Raw genomic sequence first — 16892 nt, forward strand, 5'->3', positions numbered from 1 at the left:
CTGGTTTTAAAGAGTGTGAAGGATTGTTCTGGCTACGTATGCTGCATCATCAAACCTAGCTGTAACTTTCTGGGGCAGATTCTGGCTGTGGGTCGGGAGTGGCGTCACTGACTGTGATCAGTTGACATTACATAGCAACTCAACTACTCCCACTTGTGATTTGGTATTGCAATAATCCCAAACCGTCTTGGCAGGAAAAAGACATTGCAGTCATTCTTTCCACTGTTGTTTCCTCTAAAGCCAAAGATAAATCTTACCTTTACTTTGGTGGAGAAGGCTTTGCATCTTCAAAAGGATGCAGTATGTGTTTGATGGTTCACTTCTTCTGTTGGCAAGAAGCTGTAGTCAGCGACTGTGCAGGACAGCAATCTGTTTTAGCCGGAACATAATCCAAACTAAATCTCAGTGTAAGCTGCACTTGGCTTTCATTAAGCTCCTAATGTTTGTCTGGGTCACTTGCATTCTTTGCTCTTTCTAGTAAATTTGTCTTTCTGAGCCAACACATTTTGGATTGCCAGGTCTGTCTTTTGTAATTTCAGCTACTTGAAATAATTATGGTCTCTGGATCCATAAACTGGATCAATAAGACACCAGGGCCTCTAACACAGGTGACCATGACACAGTTGGCAGTTGCAGTGAATTCCATTCTGGGATGCATAAGCTGTAATACATCATTGCTCTTGGCCAACCCTGTCCGCAATCCATCCCAAGCTGAGCAGGAATCTCAGCGTAGTTAAGTGGGAACAGTTTGGACCAGGAACTATTGAGACGCCTGTTACAGATGTGTATCTGCCAGCTCACACCATGCAGACATTTCGTATTCCTAGCCATGCAGGCGCATGAAGTTCTTTTTGTTGCCTGTTAACTGGTTTGCCATGGCTTTTGGGAAATGCATCCCTATCCGATTCCATTATTCTTGGATTTTGTGACACAATTTGTTTAAGGAAAGTGAAAAAGGAAAGGGAGAAAGGAGATGCAAGAAAAAGAAACAAACGAGGAAGTAGGGCACAACATCGCTCTGTCCAGCTTGGCGAATAGAGAAAAAAGTTTCATTGTCCATATCTTTAAATGGACTTAGGCACTTGTCCAGCTTTCTTACATTTTGACAAAGTACTGCACACATTACAACATAATTTATTGAAAACATTTCTCTTTTTGAGATAAGTATTTCCTAGTGGGAAGTATAAAATATTTTTTGCACTTCATAAATTATACAAAATATTTTTTTCTGTGGGGAAGAAAATCCTTGTTTATAGTTTTTATTTAGATTATTTGAAAAGGTGGATTTCAAAAGCGTAACTGAGCATTCTCTGACTCTGTGTACGTTTGACACTTCACTTGGTGCGCACAGTGAGATGTGACGACTCAGGCTGACTTACAGTTTAGCTCTGTTTCATTCCCTCATCCATTCAAAAGGGGACGCAGTGTTTGGATAGCCAGCTCTCCAGGAAAGCTTAACGGAGAAGTAGAAAGCAGTTTCTAGCATTCTTTTCCTTAAAGAGCCCTCCAGTTTGAAAATAAATAAGCTTCCATTATTGCTACAAGAGCCAGTATGATCCTGTGTGAGTCGTTTTACCCGTTTGCTGGCTGGAAATACAGTTGTTTAGCCTTTCCGTTTCTAAACCACGGTGCAACGTCTGTGAGCTGCTCGGAGAACGGCTCTTGGGAGCGGCTGGGAGAACGGAGCGCTGTCCCTGTGCCCCAGGGACTTCAGCTGCGGCTTGTGGCATCCCTGGGGATTTGCTAAGGCACCCAGCAGCACGCTGCCACCGTACGAAGGCAGTCGAGTGACTCGGGCCTGAAGGGCTGTGTGTGTGCCAGGGGCCTCCTGCGGTGCTACGCCTGTGCTGAATTTCAGGGTTGCTTTGCGCATGGGCCGTGGGTCTGGCCTTGCGTGGGTATGTGGGGCATGCTGGAGCGCGCAGCCTGGGCAGCCGCTCCTGGGCCCGTGCCACCCCTTCCTGCAATTCCAGCTCTGCAGGCGCACTGATTTCTTGATGTTTGCTTAGGCAGTATGACCACTAACTCTGCAATTTATGCCTCTTTTAACAAAAGTATGTTGATACTGAGAAGTAAATGTGCTGGGTTTATTTATGGAAAGCAAAAAATTGATGAGGAAGTCCCTTTGGAATTCCTAAAGTACAAGCTGGAGAACCAGAGAATTAGTTGCATATTTAATCTCTGGTTCTCAGTGACAGAAACAATCTGAGCTCTGAACAGAAGGTTAATTAGCTATATGGCTGTCTTCTCGCCCTAAGATAGGGGACAATATCCCTTCTGGTGAAAGTGGTCTTTCATTCAGCCAACTATAGGACAGTTTTGCAAGAGTGTATATGTATGTATTTTTAATTGTATTAAACTGTGATTTTCAGCAAGACTTTCCATGAATGAAATGGATGGCTGTAGGGGCTGGGACGAAAACATACAGCTTTCCCCTCTAGGTTTCCTGTTCAAGTTATTTACTTGGCCAAGGCTGAATAATTTTCCTGTTTAAAATCTAGACAGTGTAAACTGGTGATGTCAGCCTACCTGCAGAGTGAGAGCGTTTGTGTCTAGCCCCTTCTCGACCTGGTGCTCTTGAGTTTCTGCTTGAGGATTTTGTTCAATAAGAAACGGGGGAACAAGCTGAGTACTCAAAACAGCAGTCTTGGTGAATTCTTTGGGACATATCTACGGGTTGAATTATGTGAACCCTTTGCTAGAAGACTTTATTTAATGAGCAATTGCATGTATCTGATTGTTTGCAGATAACACGTGCAGGAAAAATTGATGCGTTTCTTGAGCAAACTCTTAACAGGGAATAGTTACTCCTCCAGAGCAAGTCGGTGTCATGGCTATGATACCCACGACATTTCGATGTAGGATGAAATATTGTTTAAAATAGAGACTGATTTAAAGGGAGACTGGTTTTTAAATCTCACCTGTTGTTGTTCAGTTGTGATTTTTAAAAAATTACTTTTAAGACAGTTTTAAGTCCTGCCACTTCTATTACTGTGGGGACTGACATGTTACTTACTATTAGTGCCAAATCTCAGTGCATCACCTGTTGAAGTATCAGTTGTAGAACACTTTCCAGAGTCCATGTGAGATTACTTATTATTTAGTTTTCCCAGAAATGCCAATTCAACACACGCTTAATCAAAGAAAGCAGCGCTCTGAAGGTTTGCTGTACACATTTCAGTGGCGTACTTGCTGCCTTTTTTCTGCGTTGAGTTGCCCGTGTGTCAGCAGAGGACCGTGAGGGAGTTGTGAAATCACTCTGAAACTAGGGCCTGAAACGGCAGTCAGGTGGCACGTTTTGGAGATGCATGGAATGAAAACACAGTTGAACCTCAAAGCTAGAGATTCTGGTAGTGAAGGCACAGAGGGAGCGAAGAAATGTGTGGATAACGTGTAGGAGATGTCTCAGCACTTCCATTCGGGGGGCTGGATAAACGAACAGTACTGAAAGAAAATGTTGTCAGATTAGACCGGGGTGGGGAGGTGGGATATGTATCTTGCTACTGGTCTGGTCAACTAGTTGTGTGTAGTCAGGTATTTCACTTCTTGAAGATATTGGTTCATCTTCATAAAAGTGAGAGTTGTCTGCAGTGTCACGGTAAGGGGATGAAGCTGGTTGTCTAGGAGGAAAATGCGCACTGTTATGAAATGTCTTTCTCAAACAGCTGAGGATTCTCTTTGAAAGTAAGGCATGTAACATACTGTCGTTACCACTCCTGGCTGTTTTCACATGGAAATGCCAACAGTACATAAATGATGACATGAATCAGAGTTTTAGTTCACCTCGAGTATGCATACGTCCCTACCCAAAATAAAGGCCCTTCTAGATACTTGCATGCAGAGGGCTCTTAGCCTGATATTCTTGTGTTTTGTGCATGAAAAAAGGATTAAAGGCAAGCTAGGAGAAGGCCGCAAAAAAGCCCTGGGTACAGCCCAGGTGAGCACTGGGAAGCATGCCCCTCAAAAAAAAAGCAGGAACAAAAGTCTTTCGAGTCTGAATTGAATGAGGACATAAGGAACACGTTGCAGCTTTCCCTAGCAGCCTTCTCTCTTGATTCGCAGAAGGAGTCTAGCTTTATATCTGGATATTGCCATGTAGAACTATAGTACTGTGAGAAATAACACTTCATTTTTACTATGCTTTCCACCTGACAGTTTCTAAGTACTTTAAACACATAAATTATTCTGCAGAACACCCTCATTAGGTAAGTAGGAGACAGATATCAGATTAACTTCAAGATCAGCTGAAATCCAGCCAACACTGGCCTAGAGGTGGTAGCTGTTTAATTTTATATAGCACCTCTGTGAGTGTTTTTAGACCAGATGGGGAGAGCAAATATTACATCAACAGAAACAGCATGATGGAATTTAAGGAAAGAACGTGTTTTCCTAAGCGGCCATTGGACAGGTTAGCAGCTTAGGTGATGCCGAGAAAGAAGATGGCTGCTTGCCGTCATCAGCTCTGGGCTCTGGTCAGTGGGTTCTTTGACTGGACGGACTTACTTCCAGGGAGGGAGCAACAGGCTCTAAACAACCTTCAGACTTTGTAAATATTTTTGTGTGAATTCTCACTGTTTTGTCATAATTAAGTTAGCTACGCTTTAAGAAAAGTACTTGTAGACCAAGCTAACCCTCATGGTCTGATGGCAGATGCAGGAGAGATGATGGGTCTATGTGAGCGTTCAGCCCTTGCAGATTTAGTTCCTTAGGTGTTACTGCCTTTAGTTCAAGTATTTCTGAAAATTAGTGAATGGACTTTCTAAATGCCTATGTGAGATGATTAAGATTAATTTTTCCACTGTGCTGATAGGGGCTTACTCTGTCCTTCAGAATTTTGCTACTGTTATTCCCTCAGCAAGGAGCATAAAGAAAAGGATTATTATCATTTTACTGACAAACGGCCTCGTGAGGGCAGCCTTAGTAGAAAAAGTCATCTTAGTTTAGCTTACTTTTTTGGGGGAACTGCCATAAGTTACATGAGCAAAGAAGTTTGCTGATTGGGTAAGTTCTGTCTCCACTAGAAGTCTTCTGTTTCCTGGCTCTGTGTGTCCACCGTGAGAACGTAATGCAGTGCAACACACCTAACACAGTCAAGACAAGTGTTTCATTCTGCGCCATCACTTTGGAAGGACTGAGTGATTTTTTCCAAGTGTGAAGTGACAAGAGCAAGAATTTTTTTTCCCTAAAACAGTTACTGAAGCAACTAATGTCCTAATAAAGAGTAAGGGAATGCGAGGAATGTAGGTCCTGGCTCCCGCTTGTACTGCTGCGCCATTGCTGTGGAAGAAACAGCACAAAATCTGAAGAGTAAATTTGAAGTCCTTGAAAAGGAATGTGAAAATGTTAAAATCTTTATGTGTGTACTTGCTGACTGGGGATCCCAGACTTGCCTTGAAATTTGAAAGCAGCAGGTAACTGCTGCTTGTCAGAGGTCTTGCTACTGTATAACTGACCTAGCAGGTGAGGAAGCACCTCACCTTCTTCATCGTAAGTAACGCAGTTCTGGTATTTAATGTTATCAGTACTGCAATATATTCTCTTTTATGTGTCACAAGTAGCTTTATGCAAATCAGGCTAGTTTGCTGAAGGTATACATGGGAGACCTTCAAGAAAAATCTGCTGGTTATGTGGCAGGTGACATTGATGATTCAACTGCTGGCAACATTTTTTCTGATTCAGCTGGAAATCAGGGCTCCAGATGGAGTATTGGAAAAGTGGTCATGCTTGATAAAATCCTTTTCAGATGAGATCTGGAATGGGATCCTGGTGTTATTTATTTTAATAAAACTAGGTGTTAATATCATCCTGCAAACCTGTGCAAACCATTTAAACACCTAAGCAGACATTAGCTAAGATATTTTACCTTCTGTCCTAAATTTTGGAAGACTCTATGTACTGTTAGAATATCGCATTGTCAACCAAAAGAAAGTTGCATTTCAAAAATGGTTTAACAGTGTTTTTATAACTATGGAAGTTTGTTACAGGAACTTTAGGAACTTAACACAATGAATAGGCATTTTTAGTGTATATATTCTTACGATCATGATCTCAAGAATTTTTCTCTGCCTCCAACTTGCAGCTATCTGCAATTATGGCATTTGTTTCAATGGTGGAAATTGCATAAAAGGATCTTCTCAGCTCTGTCATTGCCCCTCCGGTTTCCAGGGACCTCGCTGTCAGTATGGTGAGTAGTCTTTTCAAATCCTTTCTTGAATTTTGAGTTAGAAGTGGAGGGGATAAAGACTGGGGGATACCTCCCCCCCTTTTTTTCACTAGCCATTATTTTATCTACAAAACTCCAATAATCTGCCCTGTACTTTTTTGGACGCTGTAATGTTGTGGGAATTGAATGTTTGGAAAGGAAGTGCCTAGCATGACTTGCTGTGAAATGTAGCGCTGTTTCTCCATACTGTACAATAGCCTTTATTCCTGGCTGCCATCAGCAGAAGGGATTTGTTGGAATCTGAGAAGGCAGCTGATTAAAGCTGGGTCAAACAAAGAAACCCTGGGGTCATTTCCTGTGAAGTGAATCGCAGCCTGAGCGAGCATGGCAATGGGCTGCCACCGTCAGAAAGGAAAACAGTTAAGCTGTGACTAACTAGATCAGTTATGTCTCTGGTTAGGCTTTAGTTTGGGTCTGTTAAGCATTATTTAATTAACTGTTGTGCAATATAGAAATTATCTCTTCAAGGTTATTGAGTTTCTTACGTTTGGTAATTCAGAGATGTTCTGATTTGTTAATGTGATAGCGTGTAGCAAACAGCCACTAAAAGTGGGACTGGTACTCTGTGCTTTATACACAGTAAAAGAAAATGTACCTTGTACCGTTCTAGAGAAAAACAGCTATCCATACTTTTTCTTTCTTTGACTGTTAAGTCTGAAAGGTACAAGGCAGTAACAGTTACTCACATTCACTTTAGACAGTATGAATTTATAACAGCAAATTAAATAATAAGAAAGGTTTTCTTTGTTTCATTTTGGTTTTTTTTAGGTTTTTTTTTTTTTTTTTACCATTAGGTAAACATCTCTTCCTTCAGAGATATGCAGTTCCTTGCTTTTTAAGAACTCCAAGCAGATTTATGGAGTTAGGCGAGACTGGTCGTTGACGTAGGAATGGTCATAAGCAGGAGCTGCTCTTTTCCCACTGAGAAGGACTTTAGGTCTCTGGGAAACCCAGGGCTGGAGAAGAACGTTTTCCGCAGAGCCTGAAACCCTTTGACATCCTTCTCAGAGGAATCGGAACAGAAAACAGAAAGATGACCAATTCCAGAGAAAGAGAGTGTTTTAACACTATTAAGAGGGTAGATATGAGTTCTTACCACTTCAGCTTGCAGGGAAGCTCATAATCACCTGATATTCTGTTCAGCCAGGTTTCAGCTGCTGATTCAGCCGATTCTTTCTCATTTTTCATGGTACATCTATTTTAAGGAACTTTAATTATTGTTGCAAGTGTCAATTTAGAAGTGCTTAAAAGGCCCTTAAGTCTCATTCAGATAATCCCTTTAAAGAAGGAGGTTTCTCTCAGTCAGATACAAACTGTAGTTTAATCAAAAAGTCCTTGATACTCTTGACTTTAGGCTGTATTCATACCTTGTTCTTTCTTTAACGTATATTGTTAACAGGATTTAAAATTATACTTATTAGAGAGGCTGAGGCTTTCCTTGGACTTGCCTGGAACACCAGTTTGTGTGTAATGGTTATTAGAGTTCCCTGTCCGGTGTTTGTGTGATGGCACAACTTCTCCATTAGAAAATGAAACAATTTCCTTGATAATATGGGGGGGGGGGGGGGGGGGGGAAGGAATCTCCTCAAGCCCAGCTGTACGGATTGTGAACCTGGCTGCTGCCCTTTTCTGTAGGGCATCCAAACCTGAGTTATTTCCAGAAATGCAGATGCCATTTGTGAACGAATGACTCCTTGGGTCTGGAGCCTAGCTTCTTTTTTGTTTGATGGTGAGGCTGCCTGCAGAACTGTAACATGCTTAAGGCCCAGCTGCTGCAATCCTGGGCCCAACACAAATACTCGTTGCAGTGTTTCTTTAGAGGCCTGCTCTAAGTTGACTGTACAGCCTGCCCCCTGAGCAGGGAAGGTAAAGCAGCAACACAGCATCCTCCTGATTCTCCTGGAGGTGACTGGAATTTCTTGACTTGCTTTTGGCTTTTCTGTGAGGTGACTTGAACAGAGTTCCACAAAAGAACTGAATGCACTGGTGCAAGGCTGTGAAGAAAAACAGGATGGGGGATACTGCGGAGCTGCTGTGGTAAGTTTATTCCTGCCTCAGAGGCTCGCATCCTGCCATGGAGTGGGCGGCCTCTGTCTCTCAGTTCTCTTCTGTTTGTTTTTTTAAATAACCCTCTGAGGGCCCCCAGCTCACTGAATTTCCAGCTGAAAAGTGAACGTTGTGCGGGTGGAGTGTGCAGCTCTGTCCGTTGCTATCACGTAGAATTCCCCTTGACAGAGCCAGCCCTGTGGTGTGTGTGCATCAGCATACTTTTATGTCTTCCCTGTTTCTCTGCAAAAGACGTTTATTGTCTATCATCTAGGATGACTGAACCCACAAAGTGGTCTGTGATTTCCTGCAAGGCCATAGAGAGCAATTAGTGCTAGTGCCATGTTACCGTGTTACTTAAGCGCAAAACCTTCCTCCTCTAGTAGTTCCACTGATTTCAGTGATTGTTATGCCCTGCAGCACAGGCATTCTGAAGCATAGAGGTGGCACGAACTCATCTAACATGGTGCATAAATCACTAGTAGAGTGTCTGAGACTCAAAAAATTCATTTCTGCATGGGGGCTGGGTCTACATCCTGTGCTAGTGCCTAGTGCCACCAGCAAGCTTTCATCTCCCATCACAGCAAGGTGTGACATCTCTCCCAGACTGACTGTCCTTCTCTCTACAACATTTTCAAAGATGCCATCCAGGGTAAACGCCACATGTTAGACATACGGGGTGTGGGGGGGTGTCTCTCCTGTGTTAGTATTCTAAAAAAAGTGTCATCGTGTCAGAAGGAGGCATAACATTCTGCTTGTCTTAAGCACCGTGATGTTAGCAGTTAAAATCTGTTTTGTATACTATTTGTGCACATTGTGACCTGGAGAGATGGCAGGAGGGTGGGAATTTCCTTGAGGTTTGCTTATGTTTCTATTGCATTTAGGTCAAACGATGCAGAGCTGCTCCCAGCTTGCAGACAAGGCAGGTACAGTGTTGGACTGGCACTGTTTCTACCTTCCCACAGGTGCTGACAGGAAACAAAGCATTTCCCAGGAAATGATTCAGCCCAGTTTTAACCCATTAGTCACTTAAGACTGTGTGGATAATTTAATGTTAACTGTTAAAATTCTGCATTTTAGATTAAGATGAAAATGACACTGTTGGTCTGGAAACGATTCTCAGTCTGTTTTGCTTTGTGTTTGTTTTGCATTTCTTAAGATAGTCAAACTCATAGTAACATACTTCCAAATTATTTATCCACCCAGTGATATCCCACTATCTGCAATTTAAACCTGCTAGTTAAGATACTGCTTCTGCATCATCCTTTGACCTGAGAAGGATTAGAACATAGCTAAATTCTCGGAGATGTACACACTCTTGCACTGACTGCTTAGGTTTGCACATGTGAAGGCTAGATTACAGGGTTTTCTAGGAAATAAACAGTCCTTAAATTGTCCAGTGCAATTTTTTTGTCATAGCTTTTCTCATACAAATTAATAAAATAAACGCAGGGCACCTTCCTGTACAGAACATAAGTGGCAAAAGCATTTTCACATTTGGAAATATTTAGCAATTCCCAAAATTATAACTGCTTGCAGATTTTAAAACAAAGAGCCCATTTCTGAGACCCCCCCAAATATTTATTTAGAGGGGAAATGACTGGTTTATTTTGGAGAGGAAGAAAATACATCTGTAAATTCCACTAATGTTACCCTCCTTGAACAAGGAACCTGAAGTCCATGCTTTCGATTTTAAAAGGTCAGACTTTGCAAGACTGAAGATTAGCTTTTATTTTACTTCCCTGTAAAGCTTTTTGCAGGAACACCATGAGCCAGAAAAGGAGGACAATAGTAGCTTGTGTTACCAGCTCAATCAGTATGGTGCACCATCTTCATATACTTCTGCAGGGCTGATGAAGAGAAGGGGGAAACAAAGAGAAAGGGGCAAATGGAACAGGGCAAGTGGAACAGGGCAAGTAAACTGCAAATCACTAGTTAATATCACAGTTTTCTGAGCTGGTTTCCAATTTTCCCTTTGCACTAACAGATTTTCAAGGTAAAGAGAAACTTCTAGTGCAAAAGGGCACTGGTCAGATAAGAGGTGACTGTAGGAGAAAGTGGAAAATTATAATCTCCAATTAAAAATAAGGTGTGGATCGACCTCCAAGAGTTGCAGTTTGGACAATCATGTAAAGTATAACAGTGTTTGAACCTTTCTGAAGTGCTAAACTGAGTAAAATGCCCAAGATTTTTCTACCAATTCACAATGCATGAGTTGGGTATGTCACTTTTCACTTTTGCATCCTCATATTATTTTAGTGAAGTGACTTATGTTTCAAGCTTATGGCAACAGTAACCTCTTGACATCCCATTCTACCACAATAACACTTCCCTAGCCCTGTTGTTTATAAACGTTGCAAAGGCACGGTCATCCTGCTTCTTCCAGCAAATCCATCTAGACGTGACTATCTGGTCACTTCAAGGGCTAGGAGGAAGTAGATGGACCTTTGAAAACTTAGACCTAAACAGGAAATGCTGGTTTGTTTGTAACTTCTATTGTTTCCCTTGTCTTCTGGTAAAGGAGCGGAAAATGTAATGTAATCAATACGAATTGGTATCCTCAGTGAATTTTTTGAAAAGGCCAAGTGGTGAATATGAGAGATGGTAGGAGTTTGGAAGGATTTGGCCAAATGAAGGGTAGCATATGTCTACACGGAGTGAGCACAGCTCCTTAACAGATCCTAGGTTCCTTAACTCACTTGGGTTTAAAGAATGACATCACAAATCCACCACACCTCAAAAGCTGGGTCGCAGGTGGTGTGTGAGCACTATGGGTTCCTGAGCCAGAAGGTGTGGAGCACCTCGAGAACTCTCTACTTTGCATTATTCAGGGGTGGTTATCTTCTTGGGCCACTGTCTCATAGTCTCGGCCACTCTAGAGAACAGGCTGGTTTGCCACACTTTCTTCTGCTGCTTTCTGATTCACATAGACTGTTGAAGAGTGACCTCTGCAGAAAGCATACCTCCAAAGCTCTGTCATGTCAGAATCACAGCTGTTTTGTGATCATCATGCTGGGACAAATGAAGCTCGTGTAGTGAGAGCATTTCCTGTTTAAGAGAAGAGGGATCGAGCTGCAGATATTCTCTTCTGTGTCAGCTCCTGTAACGGACTTGGGTTCAGGCTTTGAATAAAGGGCAAAATGCTCACATCAGTCATTGTTATAGGAGATAAACAAGGAGGGAGCAGCAGAAGATAGTTAGGAAATCAACTTGGGTATGTGTCTGTTCCGTAGTATTAGCCAGCAGAAGGTATTTGAAGATTCTCTATGTACTGTTGTTAGCTGTCTGCCTCCAGGTTTGTCTCCTATGACAATGGTCATCCTGCGCAAAATCTTGTGGTTTTATTAGCATCAGGTGAAATATTGCATTTATGCCATGAAAACAATGGCTCTGAGGCTGGAGAGAGGAAAAAAGAGATGAAACCAGGTACTTAATTTGCTTCCTGAGAGAATGTGTGTGTTCGTATAACCCAAAGCCTGTATACTGATGGAGGATCTGCAAACCGTGGAACATTTTCATCAGCTGCAGGATGAAGAAAACGGATATAGTAGATTGGCGACAGTGTTTATTTTGCAAGAGCGTTTTCAGAAAACTTTCCTGGCTTTCAAGTTTCATTTTAAACTTTCCTGCCATCTAGCTTTTAAACGTGCTACCCCAGCTCTAGAGTCCTGAAAGGCTCAGAAAGACCAAAGAAAACGCTGTGTAAGCTCTAGCTTGCAGAGAGTTGCTTTCTGTTTGTCTCTTGATGCTTTTCATTATCCCTAATGTCTTCTCAAAGCCCTCTGCTGCTTGCCACAGAGAATGTGCTGATTAAGAATCCTGGAAGATCCCAGTCACAAACTCCTCCCTCCATCTTAATTTCTTACTTACTTTTGTAAACGATTTTCCTTGATAAATACTTTGACTGGACAAACTTCTGGTGGAAACCTAATTATCTGGAATCTCATGTTCTCCTTTGCTGTTAAAAGTTATCTGGATGGTTAGTTTCTGTGCCAGCCAGTCAGTCAACGTTTGTGCTGAATTTGAATGATAGGGTGGGAAGCTGGAGACTGGAGACGCTATATGCTCCAAGAAGTCTTTCAGAGGAGATAGCTTTGGAGAAAGTCAGAGAATGGTTAATCAGCGAATCATTTTTTTCTATCTGTCACCTACCAAAGAAGCTATCCTGGCATTTGAGATGATGAAGAAATCTTCTGGAGAAATACTTCTCACAAAATGGAGCTGTTACAGCATTGGACTGGAACAAATCTGGATGTGATTCTGAGGGCTTCTGATGAGACAGTTCTGTGAATGCAAAATAAATATAGTCCTAAATGAAATGAATGAGTGACTGTTGTTCCACAGTAATGTGTTGGATTGTTGTTTGTCTCCCAGAAATCTTTGCATCTGATCTTAATGGTATTACTTTTTCTTTTCTAGAAAGAAATACAAAAATGTTTGTTTTAAAAACAGGACATTTTCTGTCCTGGCCAGACTCTTACCATACCTTTCAGTATGGGATGTTTTTACTGGCCAACTTAGAGCAGCAGCATAGCTATGTTTATCCTGGCTAGAAAATAGGCAATACCAAATCAGTCTGACTTCCAGGAGTAAGACCTTCCTGGTCTCCTGAGCTGTTGAAAGTGATCATATTTAGACTCTGCATTAAGTCATCTCACTTTGAAATGAGACCTCTCAATAAGGCTGAGAACGCTTACAGGAAGGACTGCAGTACATCATGTGTATGCATTAGGGTTTCAACAGCTCCTCTGTTGTCTCTTACATCACGGTGGCTTTTTGATACTGTAAAGTGCCATTGATGTATGGATTTCTCTCTTTTTTTTTTTTTTCCCCCCCCCCTCATCCAACATGGCATTGTCTACCCACAATATCTGGAACAGAGCCTGCACCTTATACATGTGTCTGTAGGTTGAATGCTAATAATATAGTGCCTGTATTATCTTGTAATTCCTGCATTTTTTGTCTAAAGAGGCATCAGCATAGTAACTGTGTAGTGGTCTAAGCTGAAGTATTCTTGTGAGTGAAGGTTAGGTCTATTGTGTTGTTTCTTTTCTTCCTCCAGTGGAAGCGTGTTTGAATGCCAATGTGCAAGGAGCTCTTCAAAAGTTTTAACGAGTTAGGTTTTTTTTCCTTTTGTACCCGTACTGTAACTTCCAAAATAACTGGTGTTGTTTACCAAAGCTGGGTCATTTTGTGGATAATAGTGCCACTTGCAACACTTAAGGTTAGGGAAAAAAGCTGTGTGAGGGAGAAGGGACAGAAAAAAAGAGTAATCCTGATACTGAGCTCCTGGAGTGTCCCGCAAAGTGCTTTAGAAGGGAAGGATGATATTATTACAGCGCCATGATAGAAAATAGACTAAAGGTATCCTTCATGAAATATTTCAGAGCTTTTCTATGTCCTTGAGCTGTGTTAGTGCAGCAAAACACAGAAAGAGGTTGAACTGTACAATAATATAACAATTGCGGAGATTGCTGCTGAACTGAGGAAGCGGCTTGCTTGTCCTAGACTCCCTGGTTATTTTCCATGTCTAATAGATAGATGAAAGGGCTGTAAATGGAGGTTTTGAGGTTGGGATATTCCTAAAGCAAGGCTCACAGTTCATTTCTTTTAGCTTGGACATAAATAGTCTTTCTATATAGGCACGTTTCTAGGAGGGAGCAGGTGTCAGGAAAGCTGGCTTCTGCTCCAAGTCTGCCTCGTCTTCCCAGGGTTCCTTGGACCACCTGACAATTTGGTACCTGCTTTGTCAAGTTTTGGTGAACTCACACATACCTGAATGAAAGTTGCAAAAGAAGGAAAAGAGCAAAGCAGTGCTATTGACGTTTGCTCTTATTATCTTAATCTTCGCCCCAACCCTGAGGGTCCAGCTGCTGGAGCCTGTGATGTGTCTTCAGCCCCCGGGAGCTCTAAGAGCTCTTCCCACTGCTCTCCGTCCTCCCGGTGAGGTCCTCAGGTGCAGCCTGGGAGCGCCCCTGCAGAAGCCAGTTTGATCTTGCGCTGGTGTGGCAGGGGTGGCCCAGATGTGGGTGGTCAGTGTGTCCTCAGGGAGCGCCAGCTGGCCTGGGCGCAGTCCTCTGCAAGACGCTCATCTGCCCCGTCAGGCCAGGACAGAGGAGGCCACCGCACTGCTCCAGTGGAGAGTGAGGCTTCTGCATGTTTTGAAGTTGTGTATTTGTTGCAGGGACCTTTTGTGAAGAGGGCTGAAAGCGTAAAGGCTGTTATTTGCATTTCATACTGTAAATCAGCTGTTTGGCTTCACATTCGCTTACCGCATGCTCCACTGCGGAGTGGATCGTTTCAGCAACACTCAGGCTTTCAGGCGCTGTGATGTGGGAACTTTGCTGTGCTTCAGAAACAAGACCCTTCCTAATTAGCCTGGCTATGTTTTGAACAGTCGACCAGACCAAATCTTCTTGGGCTTTGCACAAAGGACAGGTCAGCTGTGAGCAAGCAGGGCCTGTTATTAGTGTCTGCTTTTGCAGGGCCAGCTGAAATGGCTTTGTCACTGCTTCAAGAGAACATTATTGTTTCTTTCCTTTAGAGTACAGCCCTCATTTTCACAAGCACTTGACATGCCCTCAGTGTTGTTTGATTGACTAATGACCCTATTTCTCCCGCTAATCCCTTCAAACTGTTCAGTTGGAAGCCTTTGGAGTGTTTCTGCATGGGCTGCTTTTAGGGGCTTGGAGTGGAGGGGTGGGTTAAATAGGTTAAATGCAGCATTTTTGCAGGAGAGGACGTTCAAAAGGAAACAAAGGACTGCAAGAGATTTGAAGACGTTAAAGTCAAAACTGGAAGGGTTTTGTTTTTCTTTGGAAGCAAAAGAGTCTGCTTTGTAGACTCCTCTTGGACCCAAGAGCTGGACGCTCACCTTTCCGACACAGAGAGAGAACTCCAGGGAGCGTGTATGTGTGATAACTCTTATTTCAGCTGTGGTAACTTCCTAGCCCAAACTGAACTCCAGCACAAACTTTAGATCTGACAGTAGCAAGATACTGTGTTTAATGTTCCGTGGCTTTACAGTTCACAAGGCCAATTTAAAATCTGTTTGTGGGATTAAATAGCAGCAATTGTTCTTCAGCTCTCTGTTTTTCAGGCACTTCCACTGTTAATAATATCAAGGCTAAGTTAAGCAGAGCACTTGCTTCCAACGGCCAAGGAGTCGAAATACTTTTATTTACAAACAGCCTACTGATTCAGAGGGTTGGCTTTCTGCTGGGGAGGGAAGAAGAGCCTGAGCCCAGAGTAGATTTCTTGCAGTCTGCAGCATTGCTGTGCAGTTGTGCCTGGCTGGGATTTTTTCTCTTGCTCTTTTTGGCTCAGAAAGGCAATGGAACAAGGGCAGCTTGTGCAAAGCTCTGCTTCATTCTAAACTATCTACTTGTCTATCAGCCAAACATTAGGTATTTAATAGCTGGCAAACAGGTAGTGCTGAGCTCTTTTTGAAAAAGTTAGTGAGAGGAAACAAGCCAAGGCTATGTCGGGGTTTATTTAGTTTAAAACATATATATTTTGTGAAGGGAGTTTTGAGGAAAAAGCAAAACTTGCTTACATTGAAGGAACAGCTGGGGTTCTACCTGAGAAACACGTCTTTGCCGTTCCATTTTTAGTGTGCGTCTGAGTCCAGAATCATTCACGCCAGAACCGCAACTCAGCGTTCTTTGTAAGGTTCCTGGCAGGACGTGTCCAGTGACATGCAGTGTATTTTAAAAATCTAGATGTAAGTGTAGGAGAATTAGTCTATGAATAATTTTATAGTTTATATGATTTGAATTTCTAAAGGTTAACTAAAGTACAGCAAAAAGCCTTTTGGAGTCATACTATCAAATTTATTTAAACTTGTCCAGCTTAGTCGATGAGTGATGTAACATATGCATAACAAAAATATCACCAACGCATTTGTTAAAGGAACATGTTAGTGGGTGAAAAAGAGCTGCTAGTTTAAGAGAAGATAATCTTAAAGGCTTTACTGAATTCAAAATATGGCTTGCTTTGTTCTTTTCAAGCTTTCCTTGGGTTGACTCAAGCCTTTACTTTAAACTGGAGAATTAATGATTTCATAATCATTTAAAAGAGGTGATTATACGAGGTAAAAGAAAATATATGGCTAATCTCCTTTAGGTGAGTTGTAGCCCTCTACTTAGATTTTTGCAAACAAATGAAGGAGGAATTGTATCACTGGCCTTGCACCGGTTTGAAATTTTCATGCAGATCTTCACTGCACTTCATGTTAAAGAGGCGCCAGTCTGTATTTCCTACTGCAGGTGATAGGGACTGAGAGAAGCTCAGGCTATATCAAATGATGTATTTTAAAATGCAGTGAACATTTGCAAATTGTGAACTCCGACGTGAGGTTTGTAAAAAGTTTTTTTTGATGTTTCTATCTTTAGCAGATTTGGATTTCAATATTTGTGCATTACTTAGAGCTTGTCAGCCAGTCTGAAAATCTAATACGGCCTAATTGGTTTTGAATATGGTTATTCTTCTGCCCTCAGTGAATTCAGCTCGTAGATGCCTGTAAGAACATGACCTTCAAGCCCCAGCAGGTACTCATGTTGCTCACAGGGTCTCCAGCACTCTGTGGAAAGTGTGCCAGAATGAGGGTAAGAAAGTAGCCAAG

The 16892-nt window shown here is 42.2% G+C and overlaps 1 protein-coding gene across 6 annotated transcripts in view; it reads left to right on the plus strand.

Moving 5' to 3' along the window:
- Positions 1–16892, plus strand: part of MEGF6 (multiple EGF like domains 6) — a 147574-nt gene that overhangs the window by 25247 nt on the left and 105435 nt on the right. For all 6 annotated transcript variants that reach the window (XM_009671624.2, XM_068915702.1, XM_068915706.1 and 3 more), the window contains one exon: positions 6080–6184. In XM_009671624.2, coding sequence (XP_009669919.2) covers positions 6080–6184 — 105 coding nt within the window. The remainder of the gene's footprint in view (positions 1–6079; positions 6185–16892) is intronic.

Source organism: Struthio camelus, chromosome 21 (genome assembly GCF_040807025.1).
Source record: "Struthio camelus isolate bStrCam1 chromosome 21, bStrCam1.hap1, whole genome shotgun sequence".
In the NCBI taxonomy this organism is placed as follows: Eukaryota; Metazoa; Chordata; class Aves; order Struthioniformes; family Struthionidae; genus Struthio; species Struthio camelus.